The sequence below is a fragment of the Oryctolagus cuniculus genome, chromosome 6 (assembly GCF_051225735.1).
Source record: "Oryctolagus cuniculus isolate XC-2025 breed Fujian yellow rabbit chromosome 6, ASM5122573v1, whole genome shotgun sequence".
Classification (NCBI taxonomy): Eukaryota; Metazoa; Chordata; class Mammalia; order Lagomorpha; family Leporidae; genus Oryctolagus; species Oryctolagus cuniculus.
In genome coordinates, this window is record NC_142872.1 from 22,095,809 (window position 1) to 22,116,744 (window position 20,936).

At 58.1% G+C, this 20,936-nt stretch overlaps 1 protein-coding gene across 2 annotated transcripts; it reads left to right on the forward strand.

Moving 5' to 3' along the window:
* The first annotated feature begins 250 nt into the window (after nucleotides 1-250).
* On the forward strand, nucleotides 251-14,501 carry PDLIM4 (PDZ and LIM domain 4). Of its 2 annotated transcripts, NM_001171345.1 has the most exons (7): nucleotides 331-423; nucleotides 5,093-5,244; nucleotides 9,080-9,161; nucleotides 13,258-13,439; nucleotides 13,658-13,821; nucleotides 14,089-14,203; nucleotides 14,297-14,501. In NM_001171345.1, the coding sequence occupies exons 1-7, from the start codon at nucleotides 331-333 to the stop codon at nucleotides 14,499-14,501; spliced, it is 993 nt and encodes a 330-aa protein (NP_001164816.1). The 2 variants fall into 2 exon arrangements, with proteins under 2 accessions (XP_051699255.1, NP_001164816.1); XM_051843295.3 differs by lacking the exon at nucleotides 14,089-14,203 and having other exon boundaries at nucleotides 251-423; nucleotides 14,297-14,462.
* The last annotated feature ends 6,435 nt before the right edge of the window (nucleotides 14,502-20,936 follow it).

The following is a 20,936-nucleotide window of genomic DNA, read 5'->3' on the forward strand; positions in this document are numbered from 1 at the left end:
CCCGCACCCAGGCTCGGGTCCGCGGCCTGCAGCTCAGAGGCCCCGGCAGGACCCTGAACGTCGGGGCCACCCCCACCCGGGGGGTCTCTGGGAACCGAGTTAGGGTCCGAGTTACCCAGACTGGGCTCGGGGGGGCGGGCCCACGGAGCCCCCCGGAGTGGGAGGGTCGCACGGCCGCGGGGCCAATCCCGGCGCGCAGGGCGCGGGGGCGGGGGCCGGGCGGCGGGGGCCGGGGGCGGGCGGCGGGGGCGGGGCGCGGCGTCCGGGCGGCGGCGGCGGCGGCGGCTCCTCAGTGTCCGGCTCCGGCTCTTGCGGCGGCTCCAGCCCGCGATGCCCCACTCCGTGACCCTGCGCGGCCCTTCGCCCTGGGGCTTCCGCCTGGTGGGCGGCCGGGACTTCAGCGCGCCCCTCACCATCTCGCGGGTGAGTCCGGCAGCCGCGGGGCGGAGGGGCGGTGCGGGGTCTGAGACTAGGTCCTCTCAGTCCACCCATGGACGCAGATCCCCGACGTGTCCGAGGCTTGAAAGCAGAGGGCTGGCCCGGGTGACCCGCGTGTGCCGTGGCGGCCTGCGGGCAGGCCAGCGCCGCGCCGTCCCCTCCCCGCCCCGCGCGGGGCGTACCATCCGGTCCGGTCCGGTCCCAACCCGTCCCTGGAGGATCGCCCTGGTTCGCACGCCGGCCCCCCGGTGGCCGCAATCGCTGGGGAGTGCCCGTGGGCTAGGGGAGGACCTGCAGATACGGGCCGGGGGTCTGGAGAAACTTGCAGAGGCCCAGACCCAACTCTACCCAAGAATTGGGGCAAAATGAGCGAGGGCGCCCCGCCCCCATGGAGGGGCCCTGCGGGGAGCCCTGGTGGCTCTGGGGGTCTGAGTCCTCTGCGAGTCCCAGAGGAGAAGGATCCAGCCACTCCCTACTCTGGGCTTCAGTCTCTCCCCTGCCCTCAGTCCTCCTAAGGGGGAAGTGACCAGGAGGAAGCTCTCAAAAGGGACACCTCAATCCGAGACTGTGAGATGGCCCACCTCCCTGTAGACCACCCAGGGGTCTACAGGAGCAGGGATAGCTTCAAGCGCAGTTCCTCAAGGCCCCCCAGGGTGCAGCTCTGCCCCAGCTTGGGACAGAGGAGGAAGAACAGGGAGCATGACCCCAGGGGACCTGAGGACTTTGAGGAGAGAGGGCAGAGCAGGGGACCTGTGCCCACTCTGTGGGAAACAGGTCCTGGCCCCGTCTTGGAGTCCCCTTTTTTGGATGAACAGAAGAGAGGACTTGGGTCCTGCCTTTGGGAATACTCCACCCAGGGGACAAAAGAGGAGAGAACCCAGGCCCCCGCCGTACAGGGTCCCAATCTGGAGGGGCCCTGGGCCACCCCCTTGCCCCACAAAAGCCCTGGTCCTTGGGGACCTGTGTCAGGGGAACTGAAACCACCTGGCCCCACCCAGCTGCCACCCCCTGCTCAGGGTTGGGCGGGGCCCCTGGGCTCTGGGAGACCTCTGTGCAGTTCTTGGGAGGGGGTGGCACTGAGCAGAGCGTGGAATCCTGGAATCCGTTTCTGGGGACTGGGGTGACAGGCAGGCCCAGCTGTCCCAGGAGCTTCTCACATCTGCCCTCACAGCCAGGTCCCTGGGGCTGGGGGAGGTGGGCCTACCACACATCCGGGGGCCTTTGAAGTGCCCTGTCCCTGCGGGATCCGTGCTGGCTGTGTGTGCGCACACAAGCGTCTGGGTCTGCCTGTGTGTGTCCCGCGGCGCGGGCTGGTGGGGCGCTAGGCGGGCCAGCAGGCCAGGCACCCTGGGCGTGAGGCCGCTGACAGGCTGGGCTGCAGCGGCTGACGGCCACAGGCGGCAGAGAGCTGAGACATCTGTTGCCCACGCGGCCGCCTGCCCGCGGAGGAAAGGCCGCCACACGTCACAGCGGCGGCGGTGGGCGGCCTTGTTTGGAGCTGATCGGGATACAGGGCCCTGGCAGACAGGCAGTGTGGGAGAGAGTTTGCCAAGAAGAGCCCCCCCTGTTCCCCAAAGTCACGCGGCTGCAGCTCAAGCCTAAGGAGCCGGGATGGCTGAGCCTAGATTTGGTTGAGATCTGGGGGGATTTACAGGACTGGGGATGCACAGGCCACAGCTTGCCTGGCAGCTACCTACAGGGATGGGGTGATACGTGGGAGTGTTCTCACAAGGGGGCTAGGATCCAGTCCTTGTGCTGTGCTCCCAGGCTCCCCCTCCCGGGACCTTACTCATACAGAGGAGGCTGGCTGCCTGGCGGGGCTGCAGGCTTCAAGCCCAGCCCTGAAGCTCTGGGGATCCCCGAGCACATTGTCCAGGACTCCTTCCCCGCAGACAAACCATAGTGATGGCTGCCTTTGGCTGAGCACCCACGGCATGCCAGGCCCTACCCTCGTGGGTGTTGATACCAGCCCCCCAGCAACCAGTCCCTGGAAGCAGCTGCACTGAGCCACATGCCTGACTTCCTGTGGGGGCTGTTGGTGCCCTGATTGTCTCTGGTAGTCCCACAACGACTTTGAGAACAGAGCAGTCCTCTGGCCTCACATTGAGCATGGGGATACTGAGGCATGGAGAGGTACATTAAGCGGTGTACCCAGAGAAGCAGAGCAAGGGCAGGGATCCATGCCTGGCCAGGGTTTGCTGTGATGGTATGGGGACCATGTGGCATCTGACTCTGATTGTGACCCCCTGCCCACCACGGTGTCTGAGCTGGCTGGAATGGACGCTGTGATGCAGCCATTGCGGGGGCCTGCTACCTGCCCTCACTGCCCTGTCTCCCTTCCTTTTATCAGTTTATCCTGCACTCAGCAGCTCGAGGGCCTGGCCTGGATTCAGTTCCGACCTGTCATTTCCCTGCTTAGAACCTTCCGTAGTCCCCAGTCACCCATCAGAAAAGGCCCTGCAGGATGTGGCCTCCACCTGGTCTCTCACCTCACCTGCCGACTGTTCCCTCACCAACAATGATATAGCCACACAAACGTCCCTCTACCGTCTCCCAGATGAGTCCTTGTGTGTGCTGGTCTGTCTACCTGGAACATTCGCTCCACACAGGATACTGTCTCCTCTCCCTCTGCAGACAAGCGTAGTGGTTAAGAGCATAGGTTTAACGCACTGTATTAAATATGTAAGGTCTTATCTATGTCGGTTTGATTACAGAACCAATAAAGTATTCTCTTAAAAAAAAAAAAAAAGAGCATAGGTTTGGGTTGGGAATCGGTGGACCTGGAATAAAATCCCGAGTCAGCTGTTTATCAATCCCAGGTCCTTGTGTGCTTCTCTGGACTTGGGTCCTTCGTCTAGGAAACAGGCTTGCCTTGAGGATGAAGACAATGCCTGTCAGGGTGGCTGGGAGAGTCAGGGTTTCCTGGCCTCGTGCCCTCTCTGACCAGAACTCTCCTAGCTAAACGGGGCTGGCGGCATCCCAGCCGCCCCTGCTTTCAAGAACTTCCTCCGCCCACAGGGGCCTGAATGGACCCCTTGTGCTGGCTGAGTCATCCTGCAGCTAGCCGCCCCCTGAGGAAGAAGACTCCTCCAGTGTGGGGACTCGGGCAGGGCACCCGCTTTTTTCATCTGTAAAGTAGGAACAAAACTGCCTCTGCCTTGCCCAGTGATTGACAGTTGGCTGTGAGCTCATCGGGGTTAAAGCACTGAACCCCTTGGAAGGTGTGGGGGAGGGGACCAGAGCAGGTCCCTGAAGGGAGGGGTATGGTGCCAAGTGGGCGTGTCCCCAGGGGGACAGGCTGAGCAGGTGCCCAGGCCCTATATATGCACATTCATGAGAGGCTGGCGGGCTGAGGGTGTCACACTTTGGAGAGGAACATTCCTTGAGGAATCCTATCTCAGGGTGGGTCAGTTTAGCAAGGCAGTTTAGCACCCAGCAGTGCCTCAGCTTTGACTGCATACTACTGGGAACTGGCTGGACTGAGCCTAGCTGGGTTTCCAGGAACCCACTCCCACGAATAGGAACGGGGTCACCCGTGGCCTTTGAGCCATGGCTTGGCATTGGTTGGAGATGCTATAGAAGAATGAGGGTGCTTCAAGCCTGTTTCCAAGGGTGGGCTGGGGCTGGAACAGGGTGACTGGTGCCCTTTTTCCAGAATCCCGCTGGATTCCTTACTCAGCCTCTCTGTGACTCTGTCTCCACCCCCTCCGTGTGGGCTTCGTCACATGCCTAGTATTGTAAGAGTCTCCAGTTGTAGACAGTGCTTGGTCCTATGGGGTCATTGGTGACACGGGGGTGGCCTTAGTGCCTACCTTGCAGGACAGGTGGAAGAGGAATCATGATCCCACAATGCAGGCTGGCAACTGGAACTAGAAGGCCTTGGACTTGCCTGGGGAGGTGATGTTCAGATCTGCACACTGTAACTGGAATGAGCCACATAGGGGACAGAGGTGGGAAAGGGGGCATGCAGGTACTGAGAGAGCCCAGAGGAGAGGCTCCCAGGGGAAGTAGCCTTTATGTGGAGACCTGAAGGGTGAGGGGAAGTAAGCTAAAACCTAGGACCTGGAGTCAAAGGAGAGAGGTGCAGGTGGAGGGAAGGTGTTTGCAGAAGCGTGGAGGTGGCAGGTAGTTGGAGAAATTCAGATGGGCTGGACAGGGTGTGGGTGGGAGGAGGTGAGTGCAGAGTGAGAGTGCGTCGAGATCAAACAGTCGAGCACCAAGGTCACTAAGGGCTTGCATGTTAGGTTAAGGAGCTGCAATGCAGTCTGGCTAGGTGGGGCATTGGCGTGTAGGGCATTAGTGACACATCCAAGCTTTCTATGTATCTGTGAGTACATATGTCCTATGTGTGTGTTCCTTGCATGTCCTTGGCATATATGAAACCTGCATGAATGACATCCTACTCGTCCCAGCCCTCTCATACATCCTCAGCCTTCATTAGGCCTCCAAGAGCTGGAGTCGGGAGGGTGTATGGAGCAAAAGCTGCAGCAAAGCCACAGGGCGACCTCAGCCAGCTTGTTGGCTTGTACACCCACAGGTCACACTGGTGGCAGGGCCACACTGGCCAGAATCTCAGGGTGCAGGAGGTGTAGAGCAGAGCCTGCAGCGGGCCACATAATGACTGTGTCCAGCCGTCTGGCTTGCCCGCCCACAGGTCCATGCTGGCAGCAAGGCTGCGCTGGCCGCCCTGTGCCCAGGAGACCTGATCCAGGCCATCAACGGTGAGAGCACAGAGTTGATGACACACCTGGAGGCACAGAACCGCATCAAGGGCTGCCATGATCACCTCACCCTCTCCGTGAGCAGGTATGCACAGGGCAGGCTGGGCCAGAGGCTGGGGGAGCAGGAGGAGGCAGTTACAGTCAGCCAGTGGCCTGGGTGTGCTGCAGCTCCCAGGCACCCCACTAGGCAGGTCCTGTTCAAAAGAGTAGTGATTGCGGGGAGGGGGCCTGCTGGGCACTCTTTACAGCTGGGAGTAGCTTAAGAAAAAAGAAGCCCCCTTTGCATTCAAGGCTGGAAATGTGTTGGGCTCTGACGGCAGGAACTGCAGGCAGCTGAAGGAAGGCCTTGGGTGTCCTCTCTGGTGTTTATTTCAGTCCTTTCTCTTCCCCAAGGGACCACCTGGATGACCATTTCAAAGCAACTTCTTGCCCAATCCCTCATATAACCCTCAAGCCAACTTAAATGGGTAAAACCTGTTATAATTCCCACTTTAAGGTGAGACAACTGAAGCTCAGAAAGATGGGGGGGGTGGCAAAATCTGACCCCAGGCTTCTCGCTGCTGAACTAGTCCCTTCCTTTGGCTGTGACCACTCCCGCCAGCACCCTGCTGCCTGGTCTCAGCAGAACCCGGCATGGCCCATGCTCCGCTCTGGTGAAGCCTGGATCTGAGATGAGCTTGCTACCATGGACTGTGCACTGCGTCCTGCCCATCATGAGGGGAAGGTAGCAGTTACCAAGGCCCACCTGTGCTTCGTAGATGGTGCCAGGATAGAAGGTCCCCCTGAAGGGTCCCGCAGCCGTCCTCAGGTCCAGAGACTTTTGTCAGCTCCAGCAGGCAGTTGGCCTAGTCCAGGCTGAGCAGGATCTCTCTGGACCCAGAGAAGTCAGACCCACCTGCTCAGCTCTGCCATGTTCACGTTAACAGGGACTTTCCACGATTCTTGTGGAAGTAAGTGGGCAAAGCCTCCCCAAACCACAACATAGCTAACCATGCATTAGAGCTGGCAGGGCAGGAGGTGATGTGTTGGCTCGGAGCCATTAGACATGGTGGGAAGGCTTATGAGGTGGCCCCATTTGTGTCTGGCCCAAGTCCGGCTGAGGTCGGCACCCCTGGCTGCGTCCTTGGTACTGAGAGGGCCCAGCAGCAAGTCCTGGTGCTCCCCTTGGCACGTGGTGAGGACTTCCTAGCCAGAGCTGGTCCTCATCCAGACTCTGGGATCTTAGGTACCCAAATGACCTCTGTGAACTTGGATTTCCTTTCCCATAAAAAGTGGATCGTGTTCATCACCTTCTCCCAAACTGAGATATGGGCCGAAGAAGGGAACTGTCAGCACTGCTGTGCCCACGAACGGCCTCTGAGGCCTCCTCGCTTGGCTGGGTTCCTGGGCCCTGACTCACCTCCGGCTTTGCCTCTGTGCTGCTGAACAGAGACAGCCCGGGTGGTGTGCAATGGGGGAGGCTCGCAGCGGCCTGAGTCAGGAGATTCCCAGAGAGAATGATGTCAGGGAAGGGTGTGGGGTGGAGGTCCCCCTTCCTTCCTTCTCTGGTCATTTGTTCCAAGCCAGGCATAGAAGGAGCCAGGAGTTCCAGCCCCAGGGCCACCTAGCCGTGGAGCAGATGAGAGTGCATTCTCTGTTGTCACAGAGCTGGACTCTATCCCGGTTCCGCACTTAAAGACCTGTGCTGTTCCTCAGCCAGTGATCTAGTCTCTGACCCCTAACTTCCGAACAGACGCTGCCTTGTAACCCGGGCACTGTGCGATAATGCGGTACCAGGCCTGCTCAGTCGGGCCCTCCAGCCCCCCATCTCCAACCCCCACATATGCACACTCTGGGGGATCAAGACGTGGGAGCCACCTTCCCCCCTGCCAGCCCTCAGACCCAGTACCCTTACTGCCTGCCGTGCTAGGACCTGGGTTTGGGCCCTAAAGACACATTCTCCCCTTGCAACATATGCCTTGTGCAGGATTAGCCTGGTTTGCCAGCGGCAGTGGGCTGCTCTGTGCTCCTACTGCAGGGACCTTTACCAGGAGCAGCTTTTGCGACCTGCCCTGAGTGCACAGAGAAGTATAGTCAAGGCCCAGCTCCCCTGCTAGGCTTATTTTGTCTGGAGTCCATAGCTAGGCATCTGACAATACAAGTTAACCCATACTTCCTGGGTATGTCCTATAGGTCCAGGTCCTTCCTGGCACCAACTCTAACCTTGGGGTTCTTTGGGGAGTTCCTATTGTGGGCCACAGTGCCTTTGCCCAGCCCACTCTTCAGCTATCATTTTATTTTAAATGGGTAGGTGGAGCCACCTGCCCAGTAGGAAATGGGGTTTTGGGGTGAAAGCTGACACCTAAGCCCTTCATTCTTTTTTGTTTTTTAAAGATTTATTTTTATTTGAAAGTCAGAGTTACGCAGAAAGAGATCTTCCATCTGATGGTTCACTCCCCAGTTGGCCACAACAGCCGGAGCTGCACTGATCCGAAGCCAGGAGGCAAGAGCTTCCTCCAGGTCTCCCATGCGGGTGCAGGGCCCAAGGACTTGGTCCATCTTGTACTGCTTTCCCAGGCCATAGCAGAGAGCTGGATTGGAAGAGGAGCAGCCAGGACTAGAACCGACGCCCATATGGGATGCCGGCACTGCAGGCCAGGGCGTTAACCCACTGTGCCACAGCGCCGGCCCCCAGTCCTTCATTCTGATCTGATTCCTTGGGCCATTCTCATGGCACAGAACACTTTGTGCCCTCTGACCCTTAGACTTGTCCTGGTCTTCTGGGGAGCATTTCAGGGAAGTTCTATAGCCAGCCAGCCACACGAGATATCTGATTCCTTCCCGTGGGGCAGGTGGAAGCTGCAGAGCTGTGAGTTAGGCAGTCCCTCAGGAGCCTGGAGACAGCCGCTGCGGGGCGGGGTTGCCCAGGGGCAGCAGATCTCCATACCAAAGGCCCCTGGAAGACTGTGGGGTAGGAAAGCAGCCTGCCAGGGGCTAAGGGGTGTGCAGAGGTGAGTGTGGACTGCAGGTGTAGGCAGATTATTAAATCACTTGGCTGACAGGGGGAAAGAGACAGGTTTGAGCTTCTAGGCCAGCGGTGAAACCTCAAGAAGCCTCAGGGGCCCTCTTGGGGCCAGCTGGGGGATGTTATTCCCCTTTGGTTTCACTTCACGTCCCACTCCCAGTCCAGGGCGTGCACCCTCCTGGCCTGCCTTCTCCCAGCGCTACTGAGCAGCAGGGCTGGGCCCGAGGCCCATAGCCTCTAGGCCCGCCTGCCTTGCTCATGGCAGGTTTATGATGTTTTTCCCCCTCCTGAGTGGTGTTTGGCTTTTGGTTTCTATGGCGAAGCAGGAATTTCCTAATGGCCTGTTTCCCATCTGGGCTGGGCAGACATCGGTGATGACTGTGTCGGCAGCAGTGGCTACAGGGGGAACGGCACGCCCCACAGAGCCTCCCGTCTACCTCCCACAGGAGGATGGACGCCCGACCCCCAGGCCCAGGCCAGAGGCTGGGGATGGCTGAAGGATGAGTCGGCGGCCTCCTAGCTGATCTTATGTAAGGCCTAACTTGCCTTGTGTGGGCTGGGCCTTTCTGATCGGAGCTTCTGTAGGGCACAGAGAGTGTGGAAGAGTGGAGAAGCTGCAGGGCTTCTACTGCACCCTTTCCAGGAACGAGACCAGAGAGCACTGGGGCGGCTGGCAGGGGAGGGAACACACAGCCCTGCCCAGGGGGTTGAAGATCTGACCTTGTGGCTCCATGCTGCCATGGACACCATCATGGTACATGGAGAAAATGCTGAGGTGGTGTCCTCCTGCAGGTCCAGGCCTGGTCCTGGGCATGGCTCTGGGCTCAGAACCCACCCCTTTTGGTTCTGGGTCTGGTTCCCGGGTGTGGCCAGCATTGTAGGCAGATGTATCTGACCATCCCAATTCCTGCTGCAGGCCTGAGGGCAGGAGCTGGCCCAGTGCCCCTGACGACGGCAAGGCCCAGGCACACAGGATCCACATTGATGCTGAGGCTCAGGTATGTACAGACACCGCCTGGCCCGGCCTGGCCTGGCTCAGAGTGCGACCGGGGCAAAGGGACCACGCTTGGTCCATGGAGTCACCTGCCTGGGGTGTCTTCACTGTGCCTCTCTGATGCACAGGACAGAGCCTGAAGCAGAGGCCTTTCTGACCTGTGCCCACATTTCTCAGGTGATGAGCACCCAGTGGGGGTTCTGTCTCTCCTCTGGGAAGTCCTGGGCTCTAGACGGAGGTCCCTGTCATGGGCAGGGGCTGGGCCAGACCTTGAACACGTGGCTAGTGTTCACTCTGGTGCCCAGTGATGCTTCCTAGCAGGAAATTACCAGGTTGGCAGGGGTTAGGGCTGGGGGTGGTGGAAGCCTCGAGCTGTGGAGCGACTTGGGTGCTATACCTTCTCTCCTGGCCTGACTGTACCCTGCAGATCTGTCACAGGAGTCCCAGTTCTGTTCCTGTCCTCAAGGAAAAGGAGGGGGCCGGGCTGCTCTAGGTCTCATTTTGCCATGGCCACATGGGTGAGACTGAAGTATCCAGAGGCAGTTCGACACCTCTGGGCCACAGATTTGGGCAAGGTGGAGATGGGGCTGGTCTGTGATAGAGCCAGCACCATGGGACTAGCATGTGGGTCCATGGTTTCCTGGGCTTGCCTTGTCCAGTCTCAGCATGGAAGAAAAGGGACCAGTTGAAGAAGAAAAGGCGTCACTGAGCCAGGGACAAGGATCTGCCTTGCCACCCCCGCCCCCAATCCTGGTCCCTGTCCTGCTCTCCTTGTTCCGCATCCCCAAGGCCAGCTGCTAATCATATGCCCAGGGGGTACCCACCCTGGCAAGGGAGAGACACATAGAAGTTCTGGGGTAGGTGGAGCCCAGAGTAGGCAGAGGTCTCAGCCCAGGGGGTCAGAGAAGGCTTCCTGGAGGAGGAGGTATGTGAGCCAAGACCCAAAGGCCTAGGAAGAATAAGGCAGGCACAGGGTCATGGAAGAGGAAGTGTGTTCAGGAAGCACACACAAAGGCCCAGAGGTGACACTGTGCACACCGATTCAGAGATCAGAAAGGTCCTGGGGGTGGGAGGGTAGAGTGAGGGATGAGGTGGGGCAGGACCACAGAGAAGCTTTGGCTTCCTCTGGGACCTCAGCTATTCTTGCAGGGGTTCATGGCCACATCTGTGTTTCAGAAGCTTGCTCTGGTGGCCCCGTGCACCCCAGGCCCTCAGGACCCAGAGGGAGCAGATGCTGGCAAGGACAAGTCAGCCAGGCTTGCCAAGGGGCAGGCAGAAGGGAGCAGCACAGTGTGGGCCCCTGGTGCATATGTGAGGCCCAGTTTCCCCAGAGAGATCAGGGCTGGGGCCTGAGGTTTGGAATTTGAAGCACAGCTGTGCTTAGGCTTCCAGGAAAGGCTCTGGGCCAGTGGGGTCTTGGGGGCTGGGGTCTAAGGAGCAACATCCCCTGCCCCAATGTTTACCCTCACTGACGCTTTCCAAGAACTGCTGGAGGCAGAGGGGCTTTCCATAAGCAGCAAGGCAGCCCCTCAGCTGCTACCCGCCTTTTGTACTTAAAAGGTCATGGGCTCCATGGGTGGCGACAAAAACACCCCTACCCCACCCCTGCAGGGCTCTGTCCTCACCAACACACAGGGCCCATTGTCTCCACACTGCTCCCACCCTCTGCCTGCAGGCACCCGGTTGGGGGGGGGGGCTAGCTGTAGCCATCAGAGGAGGGGAAACCCACAGCTAGCCCTGAGACTAGCACAAGGTGCCTGTGGCCCATATCCCCAAGTGGGGTGGGACAGGGCCAACTGCAGCCTTAAGCCCACCTTCCCTGTATGGCCACTGGAGACCCTTCTCTTAGGCTGCAAGCAGGAACACAGGAGGCACTCAGCCTAACCAGAGTGGAAGGGTAGTGACAAAAAGTTTCCTGGAGAGGTACACTGAAGCTGAAAACCAGCTGCCTGGTAGAAGCCAGCCAGGTGGAGCAGGCACACTCAGCCAGTCCTGTCCATACCAGCAGAGCTGGGACTCAGCCACCTACATTCAAGCTGAGAGTCCCAGACTCTGACCTTGGTCTTGTGGCGGCTGATGAGCCAATAGATGGTTACCCCCTTCTGCTGAAAAACCCACGGAGGCTGCAGCTTCCAAGGCAGCAGCAAGCTGGTACTTGGGGAGAGGGGCGCATGTGGTGGGAGGTGCACCACCACCCAGAGAGAGACAGTCCAGGAAGTCCTATGACAGCCGTTCTTCCAATGGCATTTGCTGTGTGCCAGGCATGACGCTGAGTGCTTTGTGTGCAGCTGACTTATTTGATCCCTACAGGGAACCTAGTATTTAGAAACCATCACACTCCCCCATTCATGGATGAGAAACCTGAGGTTGAGAGAGGCAAAGAGACTTACTCAGTTAGTGAGAGAGAGAGCTGGGACTCATACAAAAACGGAGGTCACCACGTGTATCCTAACCACTGAGGTCAGAGCTAGGGCTGCTGCGTGGGTGGCCATGGGAGGGGCAGTGACTGATGACCCTCCGTGGACTCTCACACCCTGCTGAGTGCAGGCAAATGAAGGCCTCCCTGCTCCCAGGCCCTGGTCGCTCACACTCCAACTCCCCCTTCCCTGCCCCCACCGACCACAGCCCATCTGGTCCCCATTAGAGGCCAGCCTGGCCTGCCTGCCTGCCTGCCCGCCCGATAGAGACACATGTGTAAATGCTCAGGTTTCTCAGGGGCTTTTGTTAGGCTGGATGAAGATGGGGGTCTTGCTGCCGCTGGTTCTGGTGCTGCTGTTTTGATGGGGCCTCACTGGGCAGCAAGATGCTCCTCTGTGTCTGTTGGGACAGAGGAATTGAGGGGTCCTCACCTGACCCACCCTTTCCCCAAGCTCCCACCCTGCAGAAAGCAGGGGACAGTCAGGACCAAGCCCCACAGGCTCCGTTGAGCCCCAGTGCCAGCAGCTGCCTATCTGTAAGCCAGACCCTTTCCTACAAGGTTGGATGTCTCCTTCCACCCAGTCTCCCTGTCCACACAGTGGAACAGAGAGAAGATTTACATGTCACTTCCCCAGCTAAGATCTACCCCCATGGCCTGGGCTCAGGCCCAACCTAAAATCAAGCGCTACTGGTTGCCATCCCCGTCTCAGCCACAGAGGCTGCCCCCGGCTGCCCCACGGTGCCCCGTGCTGGCTGCAGGTGTATGTAACCATGCTGTGTGACTGGGTGTGTGCAGGTGGATAGTTGCCGCGTGTGTGTTGCCCTGTGCCTGTATGTGTCCTTCATGTACTTGTGAGAACGTGCATGCCTTGTTTGCCTTGCTACCTGTGTGCCTGCAGCGCAGCACTCGGCTCTGCAGAGACCAATATCGCAGACCCCACTCAGACCCACACCCAGAGATACTGCATCTCTCCTCATGGCCTAAGGGGGCATGGTCAGGGCCCCCCTCACTGAGATGTTTCAGCTTGCTGTCATGGGGTAGCAGGACAGCAAGCCTTGAGCCCTGGCCCAGCCTCAGCTCCTCTTCTGCCATCCCTACAGAAGGCTACACACTGTGGCCTGGGAGGCAGGAAACAGGCTGCAGGTGCAGGCCCAGAAGGAGCTGACCTCCTGATGGTTACTCTTGAGCCTCAGCCTGCCCCCTAAATAGCCTTAGACACACAACTGAGGATCCTTCCTGGCTTCAGGACAGCGGTTACCTTTTTGTGTTCCCAGCAATGTGCCACGTAGTACCAGGCTCACCTCTGTACCAGGCACATGAGACCAGGACCACCTCTGCCAGGAAGCTACATACCAGCTGCAGCCCCCCCGGGCCTGTGCCAACACCACCCCTCCCAGGCACTGCTGCTCAGGACCACCACAGGGCTGGGGAGGGCAGGTAGGGTCGCAAGCACTCAGGTCTTCATGTCTGACCTTCCACGGAGCTTTCTTATTTCTTTAGGGCCTGAGGCTCAGCCATTCCCCATGGACCCCTTCCCTGGCTGGGCACCAGAGTCCCAAGATGCCACAGCTGAGGTAGCCAGCCAGCTTCCACCAGGACATGGCAGAGCAGGGTCGGGGTGGGCGGACAAGGAACGGCCAGGAACAGAGGGGCTGGCAAGTGCCTTACCTGTCTCTCACAGGACTGCAGTCCAGCGACCAGTAGGCGGCCCTCCATCACTGGGATTGGGCCAGAAGAGGGCAGACCAGGCCTGGAATCTCCGTATGGACAGCCCCCTCGCCTTGCGGTCCCTCACAATGGCAGCAACAGCGAGGGCGTCCTGCCAGCCCAGATGAGCGCCCTGCACGTATCTCCACCCTCCAGGTAGTACAGACACGTCATGGTCTTTGTACACATGCCTGGAGCCCATCTTAATCCCATCAATCCCATCCAGACCCTTGCACCTGCTCCCCGGAACTCAGCTGGTTGCATTGACTCATAAAGCTTCACCAGACCGCCACCCCACCCCCACCCCCCAGCCGCGCCGGCTGAGGGAGGGCTGGAGCTGCAACCTGTCCCCTTCCCTGTCTCCTCCCGCCCAGCGCTGACCCAGCCAGAGGCGTCGCGCGGAGCCGGGACTGCAGAGTCGACCTGGGCTCAGAGGTGTACAGGATGCTGCGGGAGCCACCGGAGCCCACAGCCGCGGAGCCCAAGCAGTCAGGCTCCTTCCGCTACTTGCAGGGCATGCTGGAGGCCGGCGAGGGCGGTAAGCCCCACCCCCGCCGCCTTTTCCCCCCTTGCTGAGCACGACGCCTCTCCCAACTTTGCGACACCCCCCCCCAGTCCCGCTTCCCCGCCGTGCGCCCCTCCTAGGCGCGGGGGGCCCTCCCCACGCCCGCGACGCGCCACTCCCATCACTGCCCCTCGACCCTTGCGCACAAGCCAAGCCCTCTCCCCAGTATGGCTACCGACAGCCCCAAACACACCCAGAAGAAATGGAGTCTGATAGCCCCACCCGCGCTCCGGTTTTCAGGGGAGCGGCCAGGGTCTGGCGGGCCACGGAACCTCAAGCCCACGGCCAAGCTGGGCGCCCCGCTGAGCGGCCTGCAAGGCCTGCCAGAGTGCACGCGCTGCGGCCACGGGATCGTGTGAGTACTCTCCCCGCCCCGCCTCTGGCTACCCCGGACCCAGGTAGGGGCGCCCCGAATCCGTCCCCCGACGCCGCCCTTTCCCGCCCGCAGAGGCACCATCGTCAAGGCGCGGGACAAGCTCTACCACCCGGAGTGCTTCATGTGCTGCGACTGCGGCCTGAACCTCAAGCAGCGCGGGTACTTCTTCCTGGACGAGCGGCTCTACTGCGAGAACCACGCCAAGGCGCGCGTCAAGCCGCCCGAGGGCTACGACGTGGTGGCCGTGTATCCCAACGCCAAGGTGGAGCTCGTCTGAGCCCGCCCCTCCGCCCCGTGCCTGCTCTCTCTAGCTTCCGCGCGTGACCCGTGTAAATAGACGCTCCCCTAGCCTAATAAAGCCCCTCCGCCCCTCCTCCAGCGTGTCAGTGCGCGGGCGTGCCCCGCTCCAGAGCAGACCTCGGCCCCCGCGTGCTCTGAGACCTGTGCAAGGTGCCAAGGCGAGAGCGAGCCCGAGGCGCTGGGTGCGGTGGTGAGCCAGGCAGGCACCATGCCGGCCTCAGGCGCCACCGCCTGGGGAGATGGCAAGCCTGAGTCTCAAGGGGCAGCTGTACACCACGGACGTGAGGTGTGGGGCGCTGCCGCGCGACGTCCTCGGGTCCGATGTGGGTGGGGTCAGGGCCGGTGTCAGCAGCGAGCTAAGACATGAGCTAGGCGAGAGCGCCGCAGATGAGAACCGTGCGAGCCCAAGGGGGAGCGCAGACCTCGAACGCCCCGTGTGGCTGCCACCCTCTCCCCTCCGCGCGGCCTCCAGAGAGGTCGCCGCGGGACACGGTGGCCAGGAGGAGGTGGCCAGGGCCGCTGCAGGCTCCCACCTCCCGCCCACTCCATTCTTTTTCTTCCTGACCCGTTTGTTTCTCCCTTCCCGCTCTTCCACAGCAGGGGGCGCGCTTCACTTTCCAGCGTGAGACAGAAGGGTGTTTGTTTTAAGATAGAAAAAGACACCCCCTCCGGCTGCTGTCTCCTCCGTCCGAGGGGAAATTCCACGCCTCCCGGGGGCTCCCGCAGTGCCTGCGCGGTGACCCTGCCCTGGGCCGTCCCTGCAGCGCACGGCAGGACAGACCCGCACTTATTAGAGACAGCAGTTGTGCTGTCCCGGAGGTGGTGAGCGGTGGCTGTTCTCCTCCGAGGACAGGTTCTGGACTCAGTCGGAGGCATCTGAACCCGAAGCCGCCTCCCTGCGTTTAGGGACCCTCGAGACAGGTGCGTTTGTGCGCCTGACCAGGGATAGGAGACGATCGGTTGATGCTTTCCCTGGCAGCACTCAACGAACCTGTATCCTCCCAGTCTCGCCAACACAGGATATTATCAGTCCGTTTACACTGTGGCCGATCTGATAAGCGAAGCATGGTCTATAGTAGTGTTTTATTTTGCCTTTCTGATCGCCAGAGATGAACATCCAGTGACTTCAACACAGATTGATGGGTACTTGGTGGGAGCCAGTCCCCGAGGAAGCGGAGTGGACCTCACTCTCTAAGAGTGGTTCTTTTGTGAATTCCACTAAACCCTTCACCTCTTTTCTCAAGGTGTGTTTAATGTCTTCTTAATGATTGGTAGGGACTTCTCATACTTTTGTAAGTCCTTGTCGCTGGATTCTATTCCTGCCATCTATTTTCCTACCCCTGTGACTTTTTAATTACCCCTGTGTTAGGGGGTAATTGTCTAACTTCCCTTACAAGCATGTCAAGGCTATTCCTGTACATTTCCGATGGTCAGAAGTCTAGATTCTGTGCTTCAGGTCCTGGAAAACGGCCCTCTCTGAACCATGACTAATTGCCCTGAATCCCGAGGCTGGGGAGAATGGGCTTGGAGCACTTTCCTCCAGGAGAGAACTGTGATCGTACTTAATCTGCCTTGCTCTCGGCATCGTGAGCATCTCATAAGTCTTTACTTGTGCTTTCTTCTCATAGATCTTCTGTCTGGAATTGGATTTGCTCTCGGGATTCCTTCCAAAGGCTTCTTCCCCAGTGCCTGGGAGAGCATAGCTCAGGGCAGTGAGCAGGTGCACCCAGGGTAGGGAGGCAAGGAGAGTAGAGCTGGAGTCCTGGACCCTGCCCCAGCAGGTGACCCAGACCCTGCCCCACCTTTGTCCCCTGTGGCTTCGTGAGGGGTCAGTGAGCAGCAAAGCCCCACCCATGTGATGGGGAGAGAGGACACCCTGTGCACACACCCTCTCCAAGGCCACCCTCTAACAGGGCGGGGCAGTGGGAGAGTCTGCCCTTCCCCCCCTTCTCACCCCACCCAGAGCTGTCCTGCGCCAGAGGGGATGACTGGCAGCCAGAGCACAGAAGCAAGTGGAAAAGCACTGAGAGCCACGAGCACCAGCCCCAGCCCTGCTCCACACTCACTTGCAAAACACTCAGGCCCCCACTGTCACCTTTCACACCATCTACCAGCCCCAGTGCCCACCTTAAACCGGGGGTGGGGGTGGGGGGGCTCAGTCTCATCCTCTGCCTGCAGGCACTACTCCCCAGATGGTGCTGTCCTGGCCCCTTGGTCCTGCCTGGGTGTCCTGCTGGCGGTGTTAGAAGAGCAGTGAAAGGGAGTGGTACCCAGAGCTGCCAACCTAATTTATACTTTCCCAGACTCACAGCCCAGTCTCTAGTCCTGCACCCCATTTCTGCCCAGGGCCCTGGATGGGCTCAAGTGTGGTGGGCAGGATCTGTGTCCTGCGTGCGGAACAAAGCCTCGTGACCAGGGTTCCAATTCTTGGGAGAGGGGTCAGCAGATCCTGTCCAGGAGGGGAAGCCAGAGCCAAGCTCCCCAACTCTGCGTCCCAGACCACCTGGCCCATAACCAACTCTCACTGTTGTCCCCAGACTGCTCCACACACCCTCAGGTCCTTTCCTGGAGGCCTTCACAGGGACTGGACCTCAGCCTCTACAGCCTACTCTTCCCCCAATCCAGAGCTCCGCCTCAGAAGCCTTTCTAGGGCATTTCCTTGCCTAAAGCCCTCTGGCCCTCAGGGCCCTGAGAGTCTGGATTGTGGGTGAGCATTTCAAGCCCCTCAGACCTCAAGCTGCTGACTGCTTTGTTACCTCTGAGCTGTCACATCTCCTGGATCTCTTAAACACAAAGGGATTTTTTTTTTGTTTTTCATCCAGCAAACTCCTACTCACTCTTTAAATCCCTGTTCCCTCCCCCAGCAAAGCCTCAGCCCCCACCCCTACCCCAGGCAGTGTCAGCAGTTCTCATCCTGTGTCCTCTACCCCACCCTTCCATCGCCGCCCAGTGCCTCTGGCACAACCTGTTATCTCCTGGATCAGAGCCTAGCCCAGACCTCTCTCTCTTTTCCCCTGACCTCAGGCCAGGCACTGGAAGGTGCACGAACACAGGCACTGGTCCTTCCTGCCTCCCAACACCCTCGTCTTCACCTCCTACTCCAGGTTATGCCAGAGCCCCTGGTGCAAAGCAAGTTTTTGTTTGTTTTTTAAGATTTATTATTTATTTAAAGTTAGAGTTACAGAGAAAAGGAGAGACAGAGCGAGATCTTTTACAGGCTGGCTCACTCCCCCAACAGCTGGCAGCTGGGCCAGGCCAAAGCCAGGAGCTTCTTCCAGGTCTCCCGCATGGATAGCAGGTGTCCAAGCATTTGGACCATCCTTTGGTGGTTCCTGGGAAAGAAGTTTTAAGGGCCACTGCCTGCCCCTGCATCCTCAGTCTCCATTCATTCATTCCACTAAATGTTCTACCTTGCTACTTAAGCCTACTGTGTATCAGGCAGTGTGCTAGACACTAGGGAAACATTTTGAACAAACATATCAACCAGGTACAGACTGTAAATAGTGCTATCAAGGAAATAAAGAGGGTATTACAGTAAGGAATAAAGGATCACATAAGGAGTCTGGATATGGTAGGCAGGAAGGCAGATTGGCCCATGTGTGAGAGAGTGGCTAAAGTGAGCCAGTAGATAAAAGATATTCTCTCTCTCTCTCTGTTTGTCTCTAGTGAGAGAGAGAGAGAGAGAGAGAGAGACAGAGAAAGGTCTTCCTTTGCCGTTGGTTCACCCTCCAATGGCCACCGCGGCTGCGCGCTGTGGCCGGCACACTGCATTGATCCGAAGCCAGGAAAGCAGAAGATGGCTCAAGTCCTTGGACCCCTGCACCCACATGGGTGACCTGGAAGAGGCTCCTGACTCCTGGCTTCAGATCGGCACAGTTCTGAACATTGCGGCCAATTGGAGTGAACCAGCAGATGGAGGGCCTCTCTTTCTCTCTCTCTCTCTCTCTCTCTCTCTCTCTGCCTCTCCTCTCTCTGTGTAACTCTGACTTTCAAATAGATAAATAAATCTTAAAAAAAAAAAAAAAAGGAATAAATGCAGTCATGTAGAGCTGACCTGGGAAGACAAAAGTTAGACATGGCTCTCTGCAAGTCCAGTTATGCTAAAATATGTGATTTGAATTTCTTGTATTAGATGAGATCTGGTGTCCAAATATCTCCTTTTTGTACCCCAAGATTAGTTTCCCTGTTCCAGCCCATTTTGGGGGGGCTCCCTGCCGGCTGATCTAAATCTGGGGCATTCTCCCAGACCAGAAGCAACTGGAACAATTGCCTTTCTATTTCTGGGCCCTTTCACCAGCATGCCCAGGTATCTGGCCTCTAGCGGACACTGCCCTTGCTTCAGTCCCAGCAAACCAGAAGAGGCAGTTGACATGCACATGAGATGCATTACCCAAGGCCCTTCCCTGGAGCCCCAGACAGTTTCAGACCCTAGGGGGCATTGAACATCCTGCCTGGGATCTACACTCCAGGGTGAGAGCAGTCTTCACAATGTGTTTGAAGCACCAGTGCCCCCTGAGTATTTTTCAGGAGTTTGCACCACAGCACCTGGGGCCCTTGACCCTACGAGGCATTGATCCTCAGCCTTCAGGGTGGTGCCAGCATTGGGCTGAAAATTTACAGCACTGGCCGGCGCCGCGGCTCACTAGGCTAATCCTCCGCCAAGCGGCGCCGGCACACCGGGTTCTAGTCCCGGTCGGGGCGCCGGATTCTGTCCCGGTTGCCCCTCTTCCAGGCCAGCTCTCTGCTGTGGCCAGGGAGTGCAGTGGAGGATGGCCCAGGTGCTTGGGCCCTGCACCCCATGGGAGACCAGGAGAAGCACCTGGCTCCTGGCTCCTGCCATCGGATCAGCGCGGTGCGCTGGCCGCAGCGCGCCGGCCGTGGCGGCCATTGGAGGGTGAACCAACGGCAAAGGAAGACCTTTCTCTCTGTCTCTCTCTCTCACTGTCCACTCTGCCTGTCAAAAAATAAAAAAAAAGAAAAAAAAGAAAATTTACAGCACTGCCAACGCAGCAGGCAGTGCGCGATCAGGAGTGGAGGCTGCCATGATGGAGTGGAGTTTGCCCATCTGTGTTCCAGCAAAAGTGGAAGTCCTGTCTGCTGCAGTGGCTTGTAGTAACTAGGCAAAAGAATGTTACCACTTCCTACCTACTGCCAGGCAAAAAGATGGAGTTACCAAGCCATGAGACCAATTTGAATTAGGAAGAAGCGTCAAGTCAGAACCTAGAATGAATTTGGTCAGCTAGAGAGCATCTATCTGAGTTCAGTGCTAGGAGCTGACCTGCCTGATGAGCCTTTATAAATTATATGGAATATCCACCTGGCTGCTTGTTGCCCTTGCCCTGCAGTTATTAGCGTTAAGAACAAGGACACCCAGATTTACATTTTAGCAGACCTGCCAAATAGAGACAGTGAGATGTGAGGGATTTTATAAGCAGCTAACAGCCATGTGTAGGTGAGACAAGTTCAAATTCACTCACCCACTGGCACTACAGCTTTCTCAAACTCCTGGCTGGCTCATCAATATGATGTGGACAAGGGGTGTATGCGCAAAGACACATTCTAAGTGCTGTCACAAATAAGGTACACAAAGTGATCAAATGTATTTAAAAGGTAAATAAGGGAGCACACGCAAACATGTGATCCTGGGCTTCCCCACACAGAGAAACACCCAGCATGAGTGGGCAGTGGGCCTGAAGATCGCCCAAAAGGAGCAGGGAGGTGGGGAGATGGAAAGGTCTCCTGGCAGCACCTCCAGCTGTGGTCTGTGGGGAGGGGAGAGCCCCTCCCAGTTCTGAATCTCTTTTACGCAGTAAAGGATGGTGCCTCCAGACAGGAAGCCACCTGGGAATTACACAGCACCTCCACAAGTTCCGCGTGGAACTCAATATCCACATTTTCACGGTGTCCTCCTTTAGGTCTTTAGGTCTTTTTGATGGATTGACAAGCAAGAGGATAGAATTACATGGGAGGTGTTGAGGGGGAGGGTGGCTTGCAGGTGCTTCCTGCTGGTCAGACCTATCTAGCTGCTTACCTATCCCATATTACCAGCCTTGTCTGAGGGTAGCTTATGGGAATCTTCCCTACAATATCCATATCCATAAAAACTCCAGTCTGAATGCAGATTGGGCTCTTGGTTCTTTGTTGAGATGCCCATCTGAGCTTCATATGTATTCTCATTCAGCTTTGCTATCTTGCTTACTGCTTCTCTGTCTTACATCTGAAATGCTTTTCTTACACAAAGACAAAGACCCCTGATCCAGCCATCTCTGGTAACAGGAGGACATCACAGATAAAGCAACGTTGGACCAGAGACCTGCAGTGGCAAAGGAGCATCATGGGGGTGTCTGGGGCACTGCATTCTAGGTAGAGAGAAGAGCAAATGCAAGGACCTGGGGGAGGTCTACGCCTGCCA

Excerpts from the sequence above, each read along its gene's own strand:
- PDLIM4 (NM_001171345.1), top strand. The coding sequence starts at position 331 with ATGCCCCACTCCGTGACCCTGCGCGGCCCTTCGCCCTGGGGCTTCCGC. Across the intron at positions 13,440-13,657 it reads CACGTATCTCCACCCTCCAG|CGCTGACCCAGCCAGAGGCG; the intron begins GTAGTACAGACA and ends CCTCCCGCCCAG. Across the intron at positions 13,822-14,088 it reads GCTGGAGGCCGGCGAGGGCG|GGGAGCGGCCAGGGTCTGGC; the intron begins GTAAGCCCCACC and ends TCCGGTTTTCAG.